Genomic DNA, 25535 nt, shown 5'->3' on the forward strand with positions numbered 1-25535 from the left:
GGAAGACTTCATGAAGAAGACTGCCATGGCAATTGCAACAACAACAAAAATAAACAAATGGAACTTCATTAAACTGAAAAGCTTCTGTACAGCTAAGGAGACAATAACCAAAGCTAAGAGACAACCTACACAATGGGAAAGGATTTGCATATTTTGAATCAGACAAAAGCTTGATAACTAGGATCTATAGAGAACTCAAATTAATCCACATGAAAAAAGCCAACAATCCCGTATATCAATTGGCAAGAGACATGAATGGAACCTTCTCTAAAGATGACAGACGAATGGGTAACAAACACATGAAAAAATGTTCATCATCTCTGTATATTAGAGAAATGCAAATCAAAACAATCCTGAGATATCATCTAACCCCAGTGAGAATGGCCCACATCACAAAATCTCAAAACTGCAGATGCTGGCATGGATGTGGAAAGAAGGGAACACTTTGACACTGCTGGTGGGACTGCAAACTAGTACAACCTTTCTGGAAGGAAGTATGGAGAAACCTCAAAGCACTCAAGCTAGACCCCCCATTTGATCTTGCAATCCCATTACTGGCCATCTACCCAGAAGGAAGAAAATCCTCTTATCATAAGCGCACTTGTACTATAGACTGTTTACTGCAGCTCAATTTACAATCGCCAAAATGTGGAAACAGCCTAAATGCCCACCAACCCAGGAATGGATTAACAAGCTGTGGTATATATATACCATGGAATACTATTCAGCTATTAAAAAAAATGGAGACTTTACATCCTTTGTATTAACCTGGATGGAAGTGGAAGACATTATTCTTAGTAAAGCATCACAAGAATGGAGAAGCATGAATCCTATGTACTCAATTTTGATATGAGGACAATTAATGACAATTAAGGTTATGGGGGGGAAGCAGAAAGAGGGATGGAGGGAGGGGGATGGGGCCTTCGTGTGTGTCACACTTTATGGGAGCAAGACATGATTGCAAGAGGGACTTTACCTAACAATTGCAATCAGTGTAACCTGCCTTACTGTACCCTCAATGAATCCCCAACAACAACAACAAAAAATTATTTTACAGAGTTTTGAGTTTTTTCTGTTAACACAAGGAAGTAATCATTACATTATACTTTAAGCCTTATACTGAAAACCTAATTGTGGCTTAGATTTTTTTCTAACCTCTCAACATGTTCCCTGATGAAGAGCGTCCAGCCACCTGTCACTGTTCGCCAATACACCGAGATGGGGATAGGTTCACCAAACGTTATTTGTCTGAAGGCTAGAATTTCAGAGAACAGTGAAAGTAGCTTCTCCAAGATTTCTGTTCTTCCACTTCCAAAATTACTGTTTTATACACAAAAGTTCAAAGCAGAGACCACACCAACCCTTATTCCAAACAATAATCAGCATAACTCAGTGACTTATTATAACATTCCAATTCAAAAGTTAATCTCGTAGCTTGGTGCCTGTAACTCAAGGGTTAGGACGCCAGTCAAATACGCCAAGGATGGCAGGTTCAAACCCATCCCAGGCCCAAGGCAACAGAGTGAGACTCTGTCTCATAACATACCCTGCAACAAAAACAAAGCCAGGCACCTGTAGTCCCACCTACTTGGGAGGCTGAGGCAAGAGAATCACTTTAGCCCATGAGTTTGAAGCGCTGTGAGGTGTGACACTCTACCAAGGATGACATAGTGAGACTCTGTCTCAAAAAAAAAAAAAGAAAGAAAGAAGGGGGCGGCACCTGTGGCTCCAGGAGTAGGGCGCTGGCCCCATATACTGGAGGTGGTGGGTTCAAACCCAGTTCCAGCAAAAAAAAAAAAAAAAAAGAAAGAAAGAAAAAGAAAAAAAAAGTCTCTGGGCTTAGAATGTAATACAATGAAACAAGAGATTTCACATTATAAATTATCTTTATTGGGGTGGAGCCTGTGGCTCAGTCGGTAAGGCGCCGGCCCCATATACCCAGGGTGGTGGGTTCAGGCCCGGCCCCGGCCAAACTGCAACCAAAAAATAGCCGGGCATTGTGGCGGGTGCCTGTAGTCCCAGCTACTTGGGAGGCTGAGGCAAGAGAATCGCTTAAGCCCAGGAATTAGAGGTTGCTGTGAGCTGTGTGAGGCCACGGCACTCTACCAAGGGCCATAAAGTGAGACTCTGTCTCTACAAAAAAAAAATAAATAAATAAATTATCTTTATTGGGCAGCACCTGTGGGTCAGTGAGTAGGGCGCCGGCCCCATATACTGAAAGTGGTGGGTTTGAACCCAGTCCCGGCCAGCTAAAACAGCAATGAGAATTGCAACAAAAAATAGTCAGGCATTATGGCAGGCGCCTGTAGTCCCAGCTACTTGGGAGGCTGAGACAAGAGAATCGCTTAAGCCCAAGAGTTCGAGATTACTGTGAGGTGTGTCGCCCCAGCACTAGACTGAGGGCAACGTAGTGAGACTCTGTCTCAAAAAATAAATAAATAAATAAATAAATAAATAAAATAATCTTTATCAAACTAGTCTGGAGCATGTCATTTCTTTTATTTGAATATTACTTTGACATTATGTAATAAGTTACTAATAGAAACCGTAAAAGCAAAAACCTTATATTCTCTAATCTCCCAGTCAATCAACATTTCTTAGATTTTTTTAAGTTATAAAAATAGGCTTGGTGCCTATAGCTCAGTGGCTAGGGTGCCCGCCACATACACCGAAGGTGGCGGGTTCGAACACGGCCGAGGCCAGCTAAACAGCTGCAACAACAACCAAAAAAAAAAAAAAAATAGCCAGTGCCAGCCCCATATACTGAGGGTGGCAGGTTCAAACTCGGCCCCAGCCAAACTTCAACAAAAAATAGCCAGGCATTGTAGTGGGCGCCTGTAGTTCCAGCTACTCGGGAGGCTACTCCTAAGCCTGTAGTCCCAGCTACTCGGGAGGCTACTCCTAAGCTCAGGAGTTGGAGGTTGTTGTGTGCTGTGTGACGCCATTGCACTCTACAGAGGGCGATAAAGTGAGTCTCTTTCTCTATAAAAAAAAAAAAAAAAAATAGCCAGGCATTGTGGCAGGCGCTTATAGTCTCAGCTACTTGGGAGGCCGAGGCAAGAGAATCATTTAAGCCCAGGAGTTCAAGGTTGCTGTAAGCTGTGACACCACAGCACTCTACTGAGGGTGACATAGTAAGACTCTGTCTCAAAAAAAATAATAAGTTAATAATCCCTACTGAGAACATAGTATAAATAGGTTTCTAACTCTTTTAGGGACACAGTAGAAACACATCACCTCCCAAGAACACTGGTGAGGGACCGCAGTTAATCCTACATTAGGCAGTTTCATGGAATCATTTTTACTCTGAGGTCAAAGTTTCTGGGTTTACACTGTTTCAAAATTATTTTTTTGGTGCTCCAAAGAATGCCCTGTTTTCCTTATCCCACCACAAAAACTCCCCCAAAGATGAAGGCTTTACCTTCCAGATTTCCAGAGACGCCTCCATGGGCCCAGAAGAAATTGTACCACACCTCCAGATGGATAAATCCCACAAACACCATCTTCCGCCTTTGTGGATTGTAGAAGTTTTTCTTTTCATCCAAGAAGATTTCTCCTTTGAAATAAGGCTGAAAGTCCTTCATTCACTTCATCCCCAATCTGGTCCTTCACCACTGCAGAGAGGGGATGCCCAGCTTATCCACCTTTGGTTTCAGGAAGGTCAGGTCAGCAGCCTTCTCTTTTTCCTTTTTTTTATTTTTTTTTAAACACAGTTTCAGTTTGTGACCTTCAGTAGAGTGCTCTGGCATCATAGCTCACAGTAACCTCAAACTCTTGGGCTCAAGTGTTTCTCTTGCCTCAGCCTCCCAAGTAGCTGGAATTACAGGCACCCACCATAATGCCTGGCTATTTTTAGCAATGAGGTCTTGCTATGGTCTTGCTGGTCTTGAACCTGTGAACTCAAGCAATCCACTTGCCCTGGCTTCCCAAGGGTGCTAGGATTATAAGTGTGAGCCACCACACCTTGCCTTGGAGCCTCCTCTTGACAGAGGAACTAGCCTGGTCTACACAGGGTCATGACCACAGTTCCATTCTTTCCCCATAGTTCCTCTGCTGAAAGTCTTTGGTTCCTATTCCAGTTTTTTTCAAGTGTTGATGGAAACAAGCTATACTCTGTAAAATAATTTAAAGAGATTTTTTTTCTGAGCCAAATTTGAGGACCATGACCCAGAGCCACAGTGAAGAAGCCTCGAGTACATAGACTCACTGTGGAGGGGTTACAGTTTGGTGTTATACATTTTAGGAAGACAGGAATTATAGGTAAAGTTATAAATCAGTATGTGGAAAACATATACTGGTTTGGCCCCCAAAGTTGGGACATCTGTAAGAGGGAAGTGAGTGGAGTGGTGTGGTGGTCACAGATTACAGGTGAGTTTAAATATTCTGCAGCTGACAATTGGCTGAAAGAGGTAGGCTTTGTCTAAAAGACCAGAAGTCTGTGAAAAGGAATGTTTAAGATAAAGGGTCTATTAATTAGAGACAACAGTAAGTGGTCAGTTAGATGTTGCATAGCCTTAGGCCTGTTAATGAGTCGTGGAGGACATCTCTAAGAAGGATGTCTTGTACATACATACATGATATCTCATACTTGATGATGTATGTCTGATCTCCTGTCTCATAGCTAGCAACTAGGTGCTAGGGTTTCCCTTGGCCAAAGATGGGGTGTACATTCAGTTGCTGGGGGGGACTTTAGTTCACATGGGTCTATACCCTCCAGATACTCCAGTGCTGTTCTCTGTGGCTTGGTCAGAAAAACATCAGTGTTGGCCAGAAGCAGTGCCAAGACAGCAGCCCCAGGCTTCTGCACTGATGGGCCACATCCCCATGGGGAAGAAACTTGGGTCATAGAAAGTTCCTTTCCACCCACCTTCTCTGCTACCCGACTGGTCATGAAGATTCTTAGCTTTCTTCATGGCTCCCATAGATAACATCGCCCTTGTAAAGCCTAAGGCTGGTCTGTGAGACATCTTCAAGGCCCTACATTCCAGTGGACCAACTGACTCAACCAGACCAGAAGCCCATACCAAGGAACGAACTCAACTGGTCTTGTGCCCTGGGAACTGACTAACCATGAGGAGACAATTTCTGCTTCAAAACCCTGTGAGTTCATCCCCAGCCAATCAGCAGACCTAATTTCCCCATACTTTGCCCACCAAACTAACGAACTTCCTTCCTTCCTTCCTTCCTTCCTTCCTTCCTTCCTTCCTTCCTTCCTTCCTTCCTTCCTTCCTTCCTTCCTTCCTTCCTTCCTTCCTTCCTTCCTTCCTTCCTTCCTTCCTTCCTTCCTTCCTTCCTTCCTTCCTTCCTTCCTTCCTTCCTTCCTTCCTTCCTTCCTTCCTTCCTTCCTTCCTTCCTTCCTTCCTTCCTTCTGTTTGGGATTCATTGAGTGTACATAGAATTAGGTTACACTGATTGGATTTGTTAAAGTCCCTATTATACTGTGTCCTGCCCCCAAGATTTTTTTTTTTTTTTCCGAGACAGTCTCACTCAGTCACCCTAGGGTTGAGTGCTCTAACATCATAGCTCACAGCAACTTCAAATTCCTGGGCTCAGGTGCAGCACCTGTAGCACAGTGGTTATGGTGCCAGCCTCCTTCACAGAAGTTGGCAGGTTTGAACCCGGCCCGGGCCAGCTAACAAACAATGATAACTGCAACAAAAAATAGCCGGGCATTGTGTCTGGTGCCTGTAGTCCCAGCTACTCAGGAGGCTAAGGTGAGAGAATCACTTAAGCCCAAGAGTTTGAGATTGCTGTGAGCTATGATGCCATAGCACTCTACCGAGGGCAACATAGTAAGACTCTCTCTCAAAAAAATAAATAAATAAATAAATAAAAGTGAAAAATAAAAGCACACGTAGTGAAAATCTAAGTCTGTCAGGCTAGGGTAAACATGACAGATCAGCTGGTTTGGTTGATTTAGGTTGTAAGTGACCTTCGCCTCCTGTCTCTTGTTCTTATTGTTTTATAAATTGAACTCCCACTTTAAAAATGCTGATCTTGAATAGTTAAAAAAATTAACTTTCAAATGTAAAATATTGTAACAGATAGTCTTTAAATTGTGCTGTTTATTTTACTTTTTAGTTTTTTATTTTTGTGAGACAGAGTCTCAAGCTTGTCACCCTGAGTAGAGTACCATGACGTCATAGCTCACAGCAACCTCCAACTCTTGGGCTCAAGCGATCCTCTTGCCTTAATTTTTCTAGTTTTTAGTAGAGATGAGGTCCCACTTTTGCTCAGGTTGGTCTCAAACCTGTGAGCTCAAGCAATCCACCCACCTTGGCCTCCCAGAGTGCTAGGATTATATGCGTGAGCCACCACGCCCAGCCATTATTTTTCTCTCTTTATACTACATTTCATGTCCATGAAATAGATTTTTTTTTATTGTTAAATCATAGCTCTGTACATTAGTGCAATCAAGGGGTACAATGTGCTGGTTTCATATACAATCTGAAATATTCTCATCAAACTGTTCAACGTAGCCTTCATGGCATTTTCTTAGTTATTGTATGTAGACATTTGCATTCTGCCTTTCGTAAGTTTTGCCTATACCCATTCTAAGATGCACCATAGGTGTGGCACCACCCATTACCCTCCTTCCACTCCACCTCCCCCCTCCCTTCCCCTTTCTTGGCCTTTTCCTCATAGTCTTGTGCCATAGTGGGGTTATAGCCTTCATGTGAAAGCTATAATTTAGCTTCATAGTAGGGCTGAGTACATTGGACTTTTTCTTCCATTCCTGAGATACTTTGCTAAGAATATGTTCCAGCTCCATCCATGTAAACATGAAAGAGGTAAAGTCTCCATCTTTCTTTAAGGCTGCATAATATTCCATGGTGTACATAGACCACAATTTGCTAGTCCATTCGTGGGTCAATGGGCACTTGGGCTTCTTCCATTAGCAATTATGAATTGGGCTGCAATAAACATTCTGGTACAGATGTCTTTGTTATATTGTGATTTTGGGTCTTCTGGGTATAAACCTAGTAAAGGAATTATGGGATCGAATGGCAGGTCTATTTTTAGGTCTCTAAGTATTCTCCAAACATCCTTCCAAAAGGAACATATTAGTGTGCATTCCCACCAGCAGTGTAGAAGTGTGCCGTTTTCTCCACATCCACGCCAACATCTCTTAGGGGATTTTGTTATGTGGGCTACTCTTACTGGGGTTAGGTGATATCTCAAAGTAGTTTTGATTTGCATTTCTCTGATGATTAAGGATGATGAGCTTTTTTTTTCATGTGTTTGTAGATCGTGCGTCCATCTTCTTTAGAGAATTTTCTCTTGAAGTCCCTTGCCCACCCTGAGATGGGATCACTTGTTCTTTTCTTGCTAATACGTTTGAGTTCTCTGTGGATTCTTGTTATTAGACCTTTATCGGAGGTATAACCTGCAAATATTTTCTCCCATTCTGAGGGCTGTCTGCTTGCTTTACTTATTATGTTCTTGGCTGTGCAGAAGCTTTTTAGTTTGATCAGGTCCCCGTAGTGTATTTTTGATACTGCTTCAATTGCCTGGAGAGTCCTCCTTATAAAATATTCACCCAGGCCAATTCCTTCAAGAGTTTTCCCTGCACTTTCTTCAAGTATTTTTATAGTTTCATGTCTTAAGTTTAAATCTTTTATCCAGTGAGAGTCTATCTTAGTTAATGGTAAAAGGTGTGGGTCCAGTTTCAGCCTTTTACAGATCACCAGCCAGTTCACCCAGCACCATTTGTTAAATAGGGAATCTTTTCCCCACTGAATGTTTTTAATTGACTTGTCGAAGATCAAATAACAGTAAGTAGCTGGATTCATCTCTTGGTTCTCTATTCTGTTCCAGATTTTAAATGGAAATAATTACTATAATTTACTGTATTTGTCTAGACATTGAACTTATTCCAGGAAAAGGTAGATTTAAAATTACATTGGGAACTGTAGCACAGTTACTAAAAGACAAGGGGCACAATACCTGTCTCTCAGGTTAATTTACAAGTCAATCTGTTTCCCTCCATCTACACCCCCCCACCCTGAAACCACTTACTGCACCTATAATTTCTATGTTCTCCTCCTTCCCTTCCAAAAGCCATCAATAAAGGTCTCTGACTATCACTGAGATTTTGGGTAATCATTCTTGTGGTTCCCCCCATGCACATGGTATTTGGAAATAAACCTTTCTCTTATTAATGTACCATAACTGTGAGCTAATCCTTCAGAGAACCAACCAAAGGGAAAGGGCAAGTTTCGCTGTGATTCCTACACTACTTTGAAATTAAAAGATTTTACATATTAAACCTCAATATGTTATCTCAGGACTAAGAAGCAGAAAGAAAAAACAAATTGGAGTAAATCTGACCATTGTATATAATTTTATATCCTTTGCCCAGTCTCTTAGTCCTATGAACAGATAGATTAGTTTGGTTAAATAGCTATGTGTCATTTTATGAGCTGGCATTGTAGATAAGGTTGGCATCTAATACAGGTGGGCCATAGTTTCGTATTTTTGAACCATATTTTTCTCTCTTTAATTTCTCATTTTATTAAAGACAAACTGCTGCAGAATTAATTTTACCTGCCAAAATAAACTGTACTTTCAGTATGCTGGGTCTGATTAATTTGCATAAAATGTAGTAAGAATAATTATTAGCCATCTAAGCTTTTTTTCTTTTAAAACTGGCTTTGCTGCTAGCTTGACGGCTGGGGCATTGGCCATATACACCAGGGCTAGTGAGTTCGAATCCAGCCTGGGCCTGCCAAACAACAATGGCAACTACAACCAAAAAATAGACAGGCATTATGGCAGACACCTGTAGTCCCAGCTACTTGGGAGACTGAGGCAAGAGAATCGCTTAAGCCCAAGAGCTGGAGGTTGCTGTGAGCTGTGATGCCATGACAGTCTACCAAGGGCGAAATAGTGAAACTCTGTCTTTAAAAAAAAAAAAAAAAAAAAAATTGGCTTTGCTGGAACTTTTTTTTTTTTTTCAGTTTTTGGCCAGGGCTGGGTTTGAACCCACCACCACCACCTCTGGTATATGGGGCCAGCGCCCTACTCCTTTAGCCACAGGCACCACCCTGCTGGAACTTTTTATAAGGAATCTTAGGTTTGGGCCAGGCTCAGTGGCTCACGCCTGTAATTCTAGAACTCTGGGAGGCTAAGGTCAGTGGATTGCCTGAGCTCACTTGTTCCAGACCAGCCTGAGCAAGAGCCAGACCCCGCCTTTAAAAATAGCTGAGCATTGTGACAGGTGCCTGTAGTCCCAGCTACTTGGGAGGCTGAGGCAAGAGAATTGCATGAGCCCAAGAAATTGAGGTTTCTGTGAGGTATGACGCCAAAGCACTCTTCTAGGGGCCAAAGTGAGACTCTGTCTCAAGAAAAAAAAAGGAATCTCAGATTTGATTGGAAGCCTCTCGCAAGCCAAGGTTTTATCTGTGTTATTAGCTACCTATACCCTGTTCACATTGGGTAAATTCCTCTTTTCTTTTTTTTTGGCTGGGGCTGGGTTTGAACCCACCACCTCCGGCATATGGGACCGGTGCCCTACCCCTTGAGCCACAGGTGCCTCCCAAATTCCTCTTTTCTTGATGTCCCAGAGCAACTTGGAGTTCCTGGACCTGTCAGAAAGTGACATTCTTTACTCACCATAGATCAAGAAACGTTATTGATGAATTATCTGATCAGTTGTTCCAATAGGCTTTTCATTGCTCTTATAAAGCCAACCTTAATTCCTTAATGCAGTCTGGACATCTCTGAAAATGTCATTCTAATCAAAGCCTTGGTAAAGTAACCAGTGTCTTTCTTTGAGTCCTATAGAATAAAAAGATTCTTATTGAGCTTATGTAAATAATTATATTGTCAGAAATTAAGAATAATTTTTTTTTAGATTTTTTGAGACAGTCTCACTTTGTTACCCCGGGTAGAGTGCCATAGTGTCATAGGTCATGGCATACTCAGATTCCTGAGCTCAAGTGATTCTCTTGCCTCAACAACCTCAGTAGCTGGGGCTATAGGCTCCCACCACAAAGCCCAGTTATTTTTAGAGGCGGGGTTTCACTCTTGCTCAGGCTGGTCTCAAACTCCTGAGCTCAAGCAATCTGACCACCTTGGCCTCCCAGAGTGCTGGGATTACAGGTATGAGCCACCTCGCCTGGACAGAAATTAAGAATAATTACAGGCTTGGTGGTGGGTCAGCGACCAGAGCACTGTCCACATACACCAGAGTTGGTTCAAATTTAGCTCAGGACTGCCAAACAACAATGACTACTACAACCAAAAAATAGCCAGGCGTTTTGCAGGTGCCTATAGTACCAGAAACTTGGGAGGCCAAGGCAAGAGAATCCCGTTAGCCCAAGAGTTTAAGGTTGCTGTGAGCTGTGACATATAGCACTCTACCGAGGGCAACATAGTGAAACTCTGTCTCAAAAAAAAAATAAATAAATAAATATTTTTAAATTTCAGAGAAATCTAGGAGAGAGAAAAATAAATGTCTCGAATTTTGTGTAGAAATATATACATTGCCACAAGCTATATAAATCATTTAAGAAATGGAAAAGGGTTTTTTTGTTTGTTTGTTTTGTTTTGTTTTTTTGCAGTTTTTGGCCCAGGCTGGACTTGAACCCGCCACCTCCAGCATATGGGGCCAGAGCCCTACTCCTTTGAGCCACAGGTGCCGCCTAGAAAAGGCTTTTTTTGACTTCTGGAAAACAGAACACAGGAATAATCAGCAATGTTTGAAACAGAAAGTCATAAAAATCAACTCAGTCCCATGTAATTAATTTCTATTCTACTTGAGGTTAGTTTAGCAATATTCAAGGACACATTAACTAATTAAAGTCCTGGAAGTTTGCTTTCAGTCTGATGGTATGTAGTCTCTAATGTTACCAGAAATGTTTATTTGAGAGAACCCGTTAGCCTTTCCTCTACTTTCCAATTTAAAAACATATTTTCTGAGATGAATCAAAAATTGTTACTGATAACACTCACTAAGACATATTAATATTTTATAGTGTTAGAACATACGTATATATGTATATATACAAACTTAAATCACAGAAAATTTGTTTTGTTTTGTTTGCAGCAGAGTCTCACTTTGTTGCTCTCTATAGAGCGCTGTGACATCATAGCTCATAGCAACCTCAAACACTTAGGCTCATGTGATCCCCTTGCCTCAGCCTCCCAAGTAGTTGAGGCTACAGGCACCCTCCACAATGCCTCACTGTTTTTTAGAGACAGGGTCTCACACTGGCTTGGGCTGATCTCGAACCTGTGAGCACAGGCAATCCACCCTCCTCAGCCTCCCAAATGCTGGGATTACTGGTGTGAACCACCAGACCCAGCCCAACTTTTGTTTTGTTTTGTTTTGTTGTTTGTGATTCATTGAGGGTACAAGGAAGTAGATTACACTGATTGCACTTGTTAGATAAAGTCCCTCTCATAATTGTGTCCTGTCCCCAAGAGGTGTGCCATACACTGTGACCCCCCATCCTCCTCCCTCCTCCCCTCTCTGGGCTTTTCTTACTCCTTTTAAAAAGACCAAATTTAGAGCTTTGATTTGGGAAGGTCTGTCAAATAAAAAAATAATAAAAATTTTAAAAAGCTTAGTCTCGGGCGGTGCCTGTGGCTCAGTCGGTAAGGCGCCGGCCCCATATACCGAGGGTGGCGGGTTCAAACCCGGCCCCGGCCAAACTGCAACAAAAAAATAGCCGGGCGTTGCGGCGGGCGCCTGTGGTCCCAGCTGCTTGGGAGGCTGAGGCAGGAGAATCGCTTGGGCCCAGGAGTTGGAGGTTGCTGTGAGCTGTGTGAGGCCACGGCACTCTACCGAGGGCCATGGAGTGAAACTCTGTCTCTACAAAAAAAAAAAAAAAAAGCTTAGTCTCAGCACCTGTGGCTCAAGCAGTTAAGGCGCCAGCCACATACACCTGAGCTGGCAGGTTCAAATCCAGCCCAGGCCTGCCAAACAACCATGACGGTTGCAGCCAAAAAATACCCGGGTGTTGTGGCGGATGCCTGTACTCCCAGCTATGTGGGAGGCTGAGGCAAGAGAATCGCTTGACCCCAGGAGTTGGAGATTGCTCTGAGCTGTAATGTCACGACACTCTACCCAGGGCAACAGCTTGAAGCTCTGTGTCAAAAAAAAAAAAAGCTTAATAGGGCAGTGCCTGTGCTCTGTGAGTATGCACCAGCCCCATATACCCAGGGTAGCAGGTTTGAACCCAGTCCCGGCCAAACTGCAAAAAATATAGCTGGGCGTTGTGGCAGACACCTGTAGTCCCAGCCACTTGGTTGGCTGAGGCAAGAGGATCACCTAAGCCCAAGAGCTAGAGGTTGCTGTGAGCTGTGCCATGGCACTCTACCAAGGGCGATAAAGTGAGACTCTGTCTCAAAAAGAAAAAAAAATAGCTTAATAGTATCACTTATCTTTTTAAGTCAAAAGACATAAAAGGCAATACAGAAGCTTATATGAGTGTAAACCTTAAACCTTTTATTTTATTTATTTATTTATTCTGTTTTTGAGATAAAGTCTCACTATTTTGCCCTTGGTAGAGTGCTGTGGCATCACAGCTCACAGCAACCTCAAACTCTTGGGCTTAAGCAAGTCTTTTGCCTCAGCCTCCCAAGTAGCTGGGACTACAGGTGCCCATCACAATGCCCAGCTAGTTTTTGATTGCAGTTGTCATTGTTGTTTACCAGGCCTAGGCCAGCCCCAAACCTGCCAGCTTCCGTGTATGTGACTGGTGCCCTACTCACTGAGCAATGGCACCAAGTCACCTTAACCTTTTAAAGTTCAGTCTTTTCTAGTGAAGGGGAGACTTAGGGAAACTTGCCCTTTTCCCCTAGGTTGGTTCGCTGAAAAGATCAACTCACAGTTATAGTAGATTAATAAGAGAAAGGTTTATTTCCAAATACCATGCACCTGGGGGGAACCACAAGAATGATTTCCCAAAGTCTCAGTGATAGTCAGTGGCTTTTAAAGATGCCTTTTATAGTGGGCGTGGTGGCTCAGCCTGTAGTCCCAGCGCTGTGGGAGGCTGAGGCGGGTGGATTGCCTGAGCTCAGAGGTTCGAGACCAGTATGAACAGCAGTGAGCCAGAGTAAGACCCCGTCTCTACTAACATCAAAAACAGCCAGATGTTGTGGTGGGCATCTGTAATCCCAGCTACTGGAGAGGCAAGGGGACAGAGCATCGCCAGAGGAAGAATATCTAAAAAAAGAAGAAAGAAAATGAACAAAAAAAAAAGAAAAAGAGTACTTCGAACGAAGAAGAATGAACAAGCAAGCTGAAATTAAAAATAAAAAAAAAAGTTTTAATAAAAAAATAAATAAAGATGCCTTTTTTGAGGGAGGGGGCAGAGAAACTGGAAAGTATACAAGTATTAAGTGGTTGCTAAGGGGGCATGGGTAGACGGAGGGAAACAGATTGATTTGTAAATTAACCTAAGAGATAGCTATTGTGCTTCAAATGACCTTAGGGCCAAGTCTATTAGCATATGATAAGAAGTCTAGCAGCTGGGTGGCACCGAGGGTGGCGGGTTCAAACCCAGCCCCGCCGAACTGCAACCAAAAAAAAAAAAAAAAATAGCCAGGTGTTGTGGTGGACATCTGTAGTCCCAGCTACTTGGGAGGCTGAGGCAAGAGAATCGCTTAAGCCCAGGAGTTGGAGGTTGCTGTGAGCTGTGTGAGGCCACGGCACTCTACCGAGGGCCATAAAGTGAGACTCTGTCTCTACAAAAAAAAAAAAAGAAGAAGAAGAAGAAGTCTAGCAGCCCTTTAAGATTTTAGGTAGAGGCTCCCGGCCTGTGGCTCAAGTGGCTAAGGCACCAGCCACATACACCTGAACTGGCTGGTTTGAATCCAGCCCCGGCCTGCCAAAACAATGACAGCTGCAACCAAAAAATAGCCAGGCATTGTAGCCGGCACCTGTAGACTCAGCTACTTGGGAGGCTGAGGCAAGAGAATCCCCTAAGCCCAGGAGTTGGAGGTTGCTGTGAGCTGTGTGATGCCACGGCACTCTACCAAGGGCAACAAAGTGAGACTATCTCTAAAAGGGGGGGAAAAAAAACTTCCATAGTGTGATTTTTAAATTAAAAGGAAAAAGGTAACCAAATTTTATAAATTACAGCCAATGGTATCACATGTAAATTCCTTCATAAATTTTCTTTTATGCATTCCATTTAACCTGAACAGATAATCTACAAACTGTTAAACTTTCTGTTTTGCTCTTCCTTTTACTTTTCTTAAATAACCAGTTATTCTGTTGAGAGAGGATACCTAAGAAGGATGAGGTCCAAGAGAACAGGTCTTCTCAAGGAGACCACAAGGATACACCTGCAGGCTTGGTGCCTGTACCTCAAGCGGCTAAGGCACCAGCCACATATACCAGAGCTGGCAGGTTCAAATCCAGCCTGGACCTGCCAAACAACTATGATAATTACAACCAAATATATACATATTTATCTCCAGATGTTGTGGCGGATGCCTATAGTCCCAGCTACTTGGGAGGCTGAGGCAAGAGAATCGCTTAAGCCCATGAGTTGGAGGTTGCTGCGAGCTGTGACGCTACAGCACTCTACCCAGGGCAACAGCTTGAGTCTCTGTCTCAAAAAAAAAAAAAAAAAGAGGATACACCTGCAGGGTCCTCTCCATGGTGATTCAGCTCTTGGGAATTTATAAACTTAACTTCCTGAAATTTGAAAATGACCTGTAGTTCTGTGGGGGGCTCAAAAAGCATCACCTGCTTAACTGAAACTGGCCAACGAAAAAGGTACTTATGGGTGGGAACTTTTTGACTAGATAAAAAGGGAGAGACCAAGTCAGTTGGAAATGTGGCCATTTGGAATTCTTCTATGCTGTAAGCTCCTGGCCAGTAAATAAAGCCCTTCCTCTTATAAACATGGTGTTTAAGTGCTCTTTCTCTGTGTTGGGCCTCGTCTTCCTGCAACACTGTTTCAGGACAAAATTTACTACACAAATGCCTACATACAGTAACTAAGAAAATGCCATGAAGGCTATGTTGAACAGTTTGATGAGAATATTTCAGATTGTATATGAAACCCGCACATTGTACCCTTGATTGCACTGATGTACACAGCTATGATTTAACAATAAAAATAAATAAATTAAAAAAAAATTTACTACACAAGATACTTTCTTACACAATGATATTTTTTTTTCCGGTTTAATCTTTCTTACCACCCCCCTCCAAAACCTTGTTCATAAAACAGGATCACAGTTTACTATAAAGTTAATTATTCACTTGGGTAAACTGATAATTAGAAGATTTAAAAGGCAAAAATTGGGCTGCACCTGTGGCTCAGTGGGTAGGGCACTGGCCCCATATACTGAACATGGTGGGTTCGAACCCAGCCCTGGCCAGCTAAAATAGCAATGGCAACTGCAACAAAAAATAGCTGGGCATTGTGGCGGGCGCCTGTAGTCCCAGCTACTTGGGAGGCTAAGGCAAGAGAATTGCTTAAGCCCAAGAGTTGGAGGTTGCTGTGAGCTATGACATAACAGCACTCTACTGAGAGCAACACAGTGAAACTCTGTCTCAAAAAAAAATAATAATAAGTAAATAAAAGACAAAAATCTTATTCTTTAATAAAGACTCAGTTCCTCAAACAATGTAAACAGCCAAAGTATTACATTTTACAAATGACTCAGACATGTTATGAAACAAAACATGATGTTAAGGTTTTTAGTTACTAAAAAGTGTTCTAAAATCAAACATAGGCATTATCTCTGATGTCTTTCCTGGTCCTCCTAAGTCTCACATGGTCATGTGGCATCAAAGATGGCTGCAAAGGATAGGACCTATTAGTGTCCTTAATTTATATACTAGGTGCAGAGTTCAAGACAGAAAGTAGGAAGACGGGGGGGTTCTATTTCTCCCAGAATAGACAAGGGCAAAGCTGGAGTAGGGAAAGGGCTATGTGGGCTAGACTGTGTCTTGTAGCTGCTGGCCTAGGGATGAACATGTCCCTAGTCCTCACCACAGCTGTCTACCTGACCTCACAATTCAAAGGCTCAAAATCAAGAACATAAGCTCTTTAGCTGGGCATTGTGGTGGGTGCCTGTAGTTCCAGCTACTTGGGAGGCTGAGGCAAGAGAATCACTTAAATCCAAGAGTTGAGCCGTGACACCATAGCACTCAACTGAGGGTGACATAGTGAGACTCTGTCTCAAAACAAAACAAAAAAAAATGGCGGGCGCCTGTAGTCCCAGCTGCTCTGGAGGCTGAGACAAGAAAATCACGTAAGCCCAAAAGCTGGATGTTGCTGTGAGCCGTTTGTCTTCATGGCACTCTACCGAGGGCGGTAAAGTGAGACTCTGTCTCTACAGAAAAAAAAAAAAAAGTTGGCTCAGCGCCTGTGGCACAAGCAGCTAAGCCACCAGCCACATATACCTGAGCTGGCTGGTTTGAATCCAGCCCCGGCCCGTCAAACAACGATGGCTGCAACCAAAAAAAAAAAAATAGCCGTTGTGGTGGGTGCCTGTAGTCCCAGCTGCTTGGGAGGCAGAGGCAGGAGAATCACTTGAGCCCAGGAATTGGAAGTTGCTGTGAGCTGTGATGCCCTGACACTACGCAGGGTGACCGCTTGAGGCTCTGTCTCAAAAAAAAAAACAAAAACAAAAAACACCCCCAAAAACTAAAAGCAGTAATTAAAATCATATTTATATATCTAATTTACAGGGTATAAAAATGTTTAACAGAAAAATAAAATGGGCTGGGCATGGTGGCTCACACCTGCCAGCTCTGGTTCATGTGGCTGGTGCCTTAGCCAATTTAGCTACAGGTGCTGAGCCATTGTGCTTTTTTTTTTTTTTTTTAGAGATGCGGTCTCTCTCTGGCTCAGGCTGTCTTGAAGCCATGAACTCAGGCAATCCACCCACCTCAGCCTCCCAGAGTATAGGATTACAGGTGTGGGCACAGCAGCCTAATTACTACTTTTATTTTTTTTCTTTCAAAATTCAGTTTTTAATGCCTGAAATACATTTCAATTCTATTAAAGATTTTTATATTTATTTATTCTCTTTTTTTTGTTTGTTTGTTTTTTTTAGAGACAGAGTCTCACTTTGTCGCCCTTGGTGGAGTGCTATGAATTTGAAAATAGTAATTAGTACCCAACAATAAAAAATAAATAAAAATTCCCAATTCTATTAAATTGGGAATTCCCCACTCAATTCTGTTAAAGATTTTTAGTAAAATTCATCCTTTTTGGGCAGTGCCTGTGGCTCAGTGGGTAGGGTGCCAGCCCCATATACCAAGGGTGGAGGGTTCAAACCTGGCCCCAGCCAAATTGAACCAGGAAAATGGCTGGGCGTTGTGGTGGGTGCCTATGGTCCCAGCTACACGGGAGACTGATGCAGGAGAGTCTCCTAGGCCCAGGAGTTGGAGGTTGCTGTGAGCTGTGTGACACACAGCACTCTACTGAAGACAATAAAGTGAGACTCTGTCTCTACAAAAAAAAAAAAAAAGGAAGATTCATCCTTTTCCTCTAACATTCAAATAACAGACAAACTCACAAAGGAGGCTGAATGTGAAAGGGTAGAGTGGGGGAATAAACAAAGCTAATTCTTTGTCCCTTCCCTGAGGCTTTCCTTCCCATACAAATGGATAATAAAGATAACAGAGGGCTCAGCGCCTGTGGCTCAAGCGGCTAGGGTGCCAGCTACATATACCTGAGCTGGCAGGTTCGAATCCAGCCTGGGCCCGCCAAACAACAATGATGGCTGCAACCAAAAAATAGCCAGGCCTATTGTGGCGGACGCCTGTGGTCCCAGCTACTTGGGAGGCAGAAGCAAGAGAATCACTTGACCCCAGGAGTTGAAGGTTGCTGTGGGCTGTGATGCCCCGGCACTCTACCCAGGGCGATAGCTTGAGGCTCTGTCTCCAAAAAATAAAAATAAAATAAAATAAAGATAACAGAGAATTTCTTCATGGATATCAATCTGACAATGAATATAAAAGGTACTGGATCAGTGCTTGTTTAAAAAATGCCATTAATTATCCAATTTACATAAAAGGATGCTTCTTTTTGATTGGATCTGAGCTGACTCTCTACAAATCAGATTTTTATGTTAGTAACTAAGTTGTCACCTTTTGATGGATGGATAGGAAAGTTAGGAACAATTTTTTTAAATTTTTATTTATTTTTTATTGTTGGAGACTAATTACAACTTTCAAACTCATAAATTCTACCAAGAAGAAACAAACCTATGTATTTTAACCTTTTAACCAGACTCGTTATTTTAAACAATGCAACATCATTGTAATAATTCAAGGATCCATTCAAATGTTGTAGGAAGAGGAGGCCCAGTGGAGAAAAAGAGCACCCAAACACTATGTTTAAAAGTGGAAGGGTGGAAGGCACCTGTGGCTCAGTGGGTAGGGTGCCAGCCCCATATACTGAGGGTGGCGGGCTCAAACCCAGCTCTGGCCAAACTGCAACAAAAAAATAGACGGGAGTTGTGGCGGGCGCCTGTAGTCCCAGCTATTCAGGAGGCTGAGGCAAGAGAATCGCCTAAGCCCAAGGTTGCTGTGGGCTGTGACGCCACGGCACTCTACTGAGGGCGACAAAGTGAGACTCTGTCTCTACAAAAAAAAAAAAAAAGTGTAAGGGCTTTATTTCAGCCTGCGGAGTGAGGTACAGAGGAATTCAAATTGGCCACATTCCCCGACTGGCTTGGTGTTTCATATATATATAGATTTTTTTTTTTTTTTGAGACAGAGTCTCACTAGGTTGCCCTTGGTAGAGTGCCTTGGCATCAAAGCTCACAGCAACCTCAAACTGTTGGGCTCAAGCAATTCTCTTGCCTCAGCCTCCCAAGTAGCTGTACTACAGACACCTGCCACAATGCCCGGCTTTTTTTGGTTGCAGTTTGGCCTTGGCTGGGTTCGAACCTACCAGCCTGGTATATGTGGCTGACGCCCTACCCACTGAGCTATGGGCGCCACCGGTGGTCTTTCTTATTTATCCCCAGTCAAAAAAGTTCTGGCCCACGGGTGCCTTTCTCATTGGTCAGTTTGGATCAAGCTAGAGAAGCAGCCTCTGGCTTTCACAGAAGCAGAAGCAAACTTCAGCCTCCAAGTCCCAGGAAGTTAAGTTTTTGCAAATTCCTAAGAGCTGAGTCACCATGGGGAAGACCTCACAGGTGTATCCTTCGGGTCTCTTTGAGAAGACCTCTGTTCTCTTAGACTTTACTTTTTCCTAGCATCCTCTCTCACAAAGGCCATTTTTCTTCAGAGTCAAGATGATACGTCAGCCAGGCTGTGTTATTGTAAAATTTCGTTGTCTTTTAGTTAGAAGCGGTACTCATACTGAGAGAGGATTCTTGAGAAGGGTGAGGTCTAGGAGAACAGGTCTTCTCAAGGAGACCGCAAGGATACACCTGCAGGGTCCTCTCCATGGTGACTCAGCTCTTGGGAATTTATAGACTTAACTTCCTGGAACTTGAAAATTTCCATTTCTGTGAAATCCTGTAGTTCTGTAGGGGCTGGAATAGCATCTCCCACTTGATTCAAACTGTCCAATGAGAAAGGTACCTGTGGGTTGGACTTTTTGACGGAAGACAAAAAAGGAAAGACCTAGCCGGTGCCAGTCAGGGAGCATTGCCATTGGAATTCTTCCTTTATTTTTTTTTTTTTTTTGAGACAGAGCCTCAAGCTGTCACCCTGGGTAGAGTGCCATGACACCACAGTGCACAGCAACCTCCAACTCCTGGGCTCAAGAGATTCTCCAGCCTCTGCCTCCCAAGCAGCTGGGACTACAAATGCCCACCACAATGCCCGGCTATTTTCTTTTGGTTGCAGCCATCATTGTTGTTTGGCGGGCCCTGGCTGGATTCGAACCCACCAGCTCAGGTATACGTGGCTGGTGCCTTAGTTGCTTGATCCACAGGTGCTGAGCCTATTTGGGATTCTTCTGTAAAATCCTGGCCCGTGAATAAAGCCCTTCCTATTATAAACATGGTGTTTGGGTGTTCTTTCACTCTGTTGGACCTTGTCTTCCTGCAACAATACTGAGATCTATCAGACAGAATATAGCCCAGTGGGCTATCATTTGGGATCGAGGCCTAAGCTCCCTTAATACAGACTAGATATAGAAATAACAGATTTCTTAAGAACAAAACCAGATAGCTAGGCTTGTGGGGGCACCTGTAGTCCCAGCTACTTGGGAGGCTGAGGCAAGAGAATCGTCTAAGCCCAAGAGGTAGAGGTTGCTGTGAGCTGTGATGCCACGGCACTCTACCGCGGGTGACAGAGTGAGACTCTGTCTCAAAAAAAAAAAAAAAAAGGAACAAAACCAGAACTGACAAGAACTAAAGTTCTCAGCTGGCAACCATGAGGCCTGAGCTCTCATAATATAAGCACATGCAATGAGAATGAGATGGAGTTGTCAGGCTAGTGCAGACAGGACACATCTGCTCTGGTCGTTTTATATCCTGCCTGACCTTCCCCTCCTGTCACCCATTCTGTAATCCAGCATTTCAGGAGGCTTAGGCAGGTAGGTCACCTGAGCCCAGGAGTTAGAGACCAGCAGTTCTCAACCTGTGGGTCACAACCCACAGGAACTGTATTAAAGGGTTGCAGCATTTGAGAACCACTGATCTGGAGAGTGACTCCGTCTCTATTAAAAATAGAAAAAATTTGGGGCGGTGCCTGTGGCTCAATGTGTATGGTGCCAGCCCCATATACCAAGGGTGGCAAGTTTGAACCTGGCCCCAGCCAGCTAAAACAGCACTGGCAACTGCAACAAAAAATAGCTGGGTGTTGCCGTGGGCACCTATAGTCCCAGCTACTTGGGAAGCTGAGGCAAAAGAATCTCTCAAGCCCAGAGTTGGAGGTTGATGTGAGCTGTGACACTACTGCACTCTACCGAGGGCTACAAAGTGAGACTCTGTCTCTAAAAAAATAAATAAATAAATAAATAATAAAAATCAAAAAACTTAGCTGGGGGCGGTTCCTGTGGCTCAGTGAGTAGGGCGCCAGCCTCATATACCGAGGGTGGCGGGATCAAACCCAGCCCCAGCCAAACTGCAACAAAAAATAACAGAGTGCTGTGGCGGGCTCCTGTAGTCCCAGCTGCTCCAGAGGCTGAGGCAGGAGAATCGCATAAGCCCAAGAGCTGGAGGTTGTTGTGTGTCCTGTGGTGTCATGGCACTCTACCGAGAGTGGTAAAGTGAGACTCTGTCTCTATAAAAAAAAAAAATTTAGTTGGGTGTTGTGGCAGGCACCTGTAGTCCCAGTTACTGGGGAGGTTGAAGCAAGAGGACTTGAGCTCAGGAGTTTGAGGTTGCTGTGAGCTATGATGCCAAGGCATTCTACCCAGGGCAACAGAGTGAGATTCTGTCTCAAAAAAAAAAAAAAAAAAAGAGTTAACTGGCTTGGCGCCTGTGGTTCAAGTGGCTAAGGCACCAGCCACATACACCTGAGTTGGCGGGTTCAAATACAGCCTGGGCCCGCCAAACAACAATGACCACTGCAACCAAAAAATAGCCAAGTGTTGTGGCAGGCACCTGTAGTCCCAGCTACTTGGGAGGCGGAGGCAAGAGAATCGCTTGAGCCCAGGAGTTGGAGGTTGCTATGAGCTGTGATGCCACAGCACTCTACCCGGGGTGACAGCTTGAGGCTTTGTCTCGATAAATAAATAAATAAGAAAAAGAAAATACAAGAGAAGAGAATGCTTTGGAACTTGTTTTAGGGGATTTATGTGATCCTGGTACCAAAATTTTATGAAAAGATTATAAGAAAATTATAGACTCCATGAATATTGTAGGAAGCAAAGGCTCTTAGCCCCCTAAAATATGCTGAAAATCACTGATATGAAGCAGATTGATTAATAGGAGGAAGAAGACAATTTTATTTTATTTTATGTGTATAAAAGAGAATACTCAGAAGAATCAACTCCTCAAGAAGATACATTGATTTTTATTTTTATTTTATTTTATTTTATTTTATTGGGATTTTTAAAAACCGAAACATTTATTGCATGACTAATTGTTGACATTCTTAAGATGAACTAGATGCTGTAACAGCTGCCCTCTTGGGTTTAGGCGTTGTTCCTTCACGGAATCCATGCCTGAATCTGCGGTACACAATTTTTAGGTGCCTCATCCGACCAGTCCCAGTGGTATTTCTTCTTTTAGCCTTGGCACTCCAGTTATACTTTCTCTTGCACTTAGCAGGAGAGCCACATTTGCCACAGGTGGACTTTTGTAGGTGGTAGGCCTTAGAGCCACAGCGGCGGCACAACGTATGCGTCTTATTCCGACGCTTTCCAAACGATGACGTTCCCTTCGTCATGGTGCGTCTGTAGCCGAGACCAAAGAGCAAAGTTTCTTTCTTTTTTTTTGTGGTTTTTGGCTGGGGCTAGGTTTGAACCCACCACCTCCGGCATATGGGACCGGCGCCCTACTCCTTGAGCCACAGGCGCCGCCCGATACATTGATTTTTAAAGAATGGGGGATTGAAGGCAGAAAAGCAGGTTCAGGGAGGGAGATAGGAAGAGACTCAGCTAGTTAGTGAAGGTGGTCTGGTTATACAAATGAAATCTTACAGAGAACAGTCCTCAGAGAGAATAGATGGTAAATGTTTCTAGTTAGTCTCTCAGTTAATCTTTTCTAGGTTAGAGTTAAAGGATAAACCTGGCTATAGCTTCGTAGTATTACGCCATCTGTAAGACTCATGGCAGCCATCTGAAAATACATCAAAGAATGTATTTGGGGGTAAAACATTTCTAATTTTCTTCAATATAGGTACAAAAATCCTTGGTACAATATGAGCAGATTTATTTTGGACATATATAGAATTGGGATTTATCATGGACAAGTGGGCTTAACCTAGAAATATAAGAATGGTTTAACATTCAACAGTCTATTATAGGTGGCGCCCGTAGCTCAGTGGGTAGAGCCTTGGCCACATACACCGAGGCTGGCGGGTTCGAACCCAGCCCAGGCCAGCTAAAACAACAATGACAACTGCAACAATAACAACTAAAATAGCCAGGCTTTGTAGTGGGAGCCTGTAGTCACAGCTACTTGGGAGACTGAGGCAAGAGAATTGCTTAAGCCCAAGAGTTTGAGGTTGCTGTGAGCTGTGACCCTATGGCACTCTACCCAGGGTGACAGCTTGAGACTCTGTCTAAAAACAAACAAACAACCACAAAAAAACTTTATTATAATGTAATTCTCTACATTACATTGAAAAAAGAAAACCATATGATTATTTCAAATAATGTATAAAAACATTTGACAGAATTCAACACCCTTTCATAACAAAAATCTCAGCAAACTAGGAATAAAGGAGGTCATCCTCAACTTGATAAAGACTACCTGCAAAAAATTATAGAATTAACATACCAAAAATAGGATAAAAGCTAACTCAGATGCTACTTCTAGTTTGGGCTGAATGCCTCCACCTGGATGTTATATCTGCACCCAATTCAGCATCCTTTGTTTTATTAGTGACAGTATATGTTTATGTATATTAACCATGCTTCCAGCTTCTGTGAACTTGTGACTAACATCTTCCCTACTTTTGTGTGCCAAACACGCCTTGTTCTGGAAAGCTTGATACTAAGCCCAAGTCCCCTTCCTTGGTCTCCTGCCTCTCTCAAAGGAGTCTGCCTCCCATGAGCCTATCTTTCAAAAACAAACTGATAACCTATAGGTCACATTGGACAGCTTTCCTTAGAAGGAAGCAGGCTTCCAAAGTAATCTGCCTTCAGTGGGTATTGTGACTCCATGGCAACCTTTTTGTCTCCAAACAAAGAATCTTCTTGTAAATTCCTTATATTGTCTATGTACTGATCAGTGTATAACCTGCTGAATAAGATGCTGATTCGCTTTAAAATCAGCTGAAGCATGACATTGTACTAATTGTCTTGCAGGTGGAATTTTTTAGTTTCTATGATGTAATCTGTAGCTTGTAATTATAATTTCTGTTTCATACCCTCCAATGAAAAGAGGACAACCTTGGTATGAGAAGTCTCCCTCCCTTTTTAAAAAACATCCTATAAAAACCTTTCACCTTGTGACAAACTCTAGGATACCCCCAACTTTGTTGGTGTGTCTTTCTGGGTTGATCATCACATTTGGCTTTTTTTTTTTTGAAACAGAGTGACAACCCTATGGCATCACAGCTCACAGCAATCTCAAACTCTTGGGCTCAAGCAATCCTCTTACCTCAGTTTTTCATTATTTTAGTAGAGACGGGGTGGGGGTTCACACTCTCTCACTCTTGCTCAGGCTGGTCTCAAACTCCTGAGCTCAATCTATACACTCACTGCAGCCTCCCAGAGTGCTAGGACTACAGGTGGGAGCCACCACGCATTTAACTCTTAATAAACCTTTACAAAATTATTCATGGCTGGGTGCAGTGGTTCATGCCTGTAATCCTAGCACTCTGGGAGGCCGAGGAGTGTGGATTGCTTGAGCTAAGGAGTTGGAGACTATCCTGAGCAAGAGCTAAACCATGTCTCTACTAAAATTAGAAAAAAACTAGCTGGGCCATGTGGCAGGCACCTATAGTCTCAGCTACTCAGGAGGGTGAGGCAAAAGGATTACTTGAGTCAAATCATTTGAGGTTGTTGAGAGAGGATATCCAGGAAGGGTGAGGCCTAGGAGAACTAAGGTCTTCTCAAGGTGACCCCAAGGATACACCTGCATGTCCTCTCCATGGTGACTCTGCTCTTAGGAATTTGTAGACTTAACTTCCTGGGACCTAGAAATTTCCACTTCTGTGAAATCCTGTAGTTCTGTGGGGGCTGACACAGCTTCTCCCACTTCATTTAAACTGACCAATGAGAAAGGTACCTGTGGGTTGGAACTTTCTGACTGGAGAAAGACTAAGCCAGTTGGGGAGTGTGGCCATTTTGAATTCATCCATGCCAAAAGCTCCACCAGCTGAATAAAAGCCTTTTCCCTCTTAAATATAGTATTTTTGTGCTTTTTCTCTCCATTGGGCCTCCTCCTTCCTCAGGGCAACAGGGCAACAGAGTGAGACTCTGCCTCAAAAAAAAAAATAATAATAATTTCTGCTTCAACAGGCTTAACTTCAGATGATAGTCCAGAGCTCTACCCTCCACCCCACCCTAATCAAGCTTTCTCACGCTAGGTGACTGTTTACTCATCCTAGTCCTCCTAGGGCCAGGACATACAATGGGGCAACAGCCCTATGCCCCAGAGCCCACTGAAATTATTCGAACTAGCCAATCCTAAATCAGCTTACCCTGCCTCCCCTGTTCCCTCCCCCCACCAACTGTGATAAAGGAACTTAATCCCAGTTCCCTGTCTGATGCTTCACAGGATGTTGGCTCTGTGGCACTCTCCCCAGGCAGGGCACAACCCCTTCTCCTGGAAACTGTAAATAATTATGTTATAAATAAAATACATCTAGTCTTCATTCCTGACACAGAGTATCTAAAGCCCTTGGAATTTCATGAGGGTTAGTAGAGTCCTTTTGTTATCTGTAATAATCCCTTTTGATAACACCTGAGTTTATGCTGATAAGGCTAACTTTGGGTGAGGCCCCCACGGGCAGGCTCAAAAGGAGGCTGGTGGCA

At 43.2% G+C, this 25535-nt stretch overlaps 1 protein-coding gene across 1 annotated transcript; it reads right to left on the reverse strand.

Moving 5' to 3' along the window:
* Window positions 1–21936: 21936 nt before the first annotated feature.
* Window positions 21937–22280, reverse strand: LOC128569549 (60S ribosomal protein L37-like). The gene has a single exon (XM_053567683.1). The coding sequence runs from the start codon at window positions 22274–22276 to the stop codon at window positions 21983–21985; it is 294 nt and encodes a 97-aa protein (XP_053423658.1). The 5' UTR covers window positions 22277–22280; the 3' UTR covers window positions 21937–21982.
* Between the last annotated feature and the right edge of the window lie 3255 nt (window positions 22281–25535).

The sequence above is a fragment of the Nycticebus coucang genome, chromosome 2, assembly GCF_027406575.1.
Source record: "Nycticebus coucang isolate mNycCou1 chromosome 2, mNycCou1.pri, whole genome shotgun sequence".
In the NCBI taxonomy this organism is placed as follows: domain Eukaryota; kingdom Metazoa; phylum Chordata; class Mammalia; order Primates; family Lorisidae; genus Nycticebus; species Nycticebus coucang.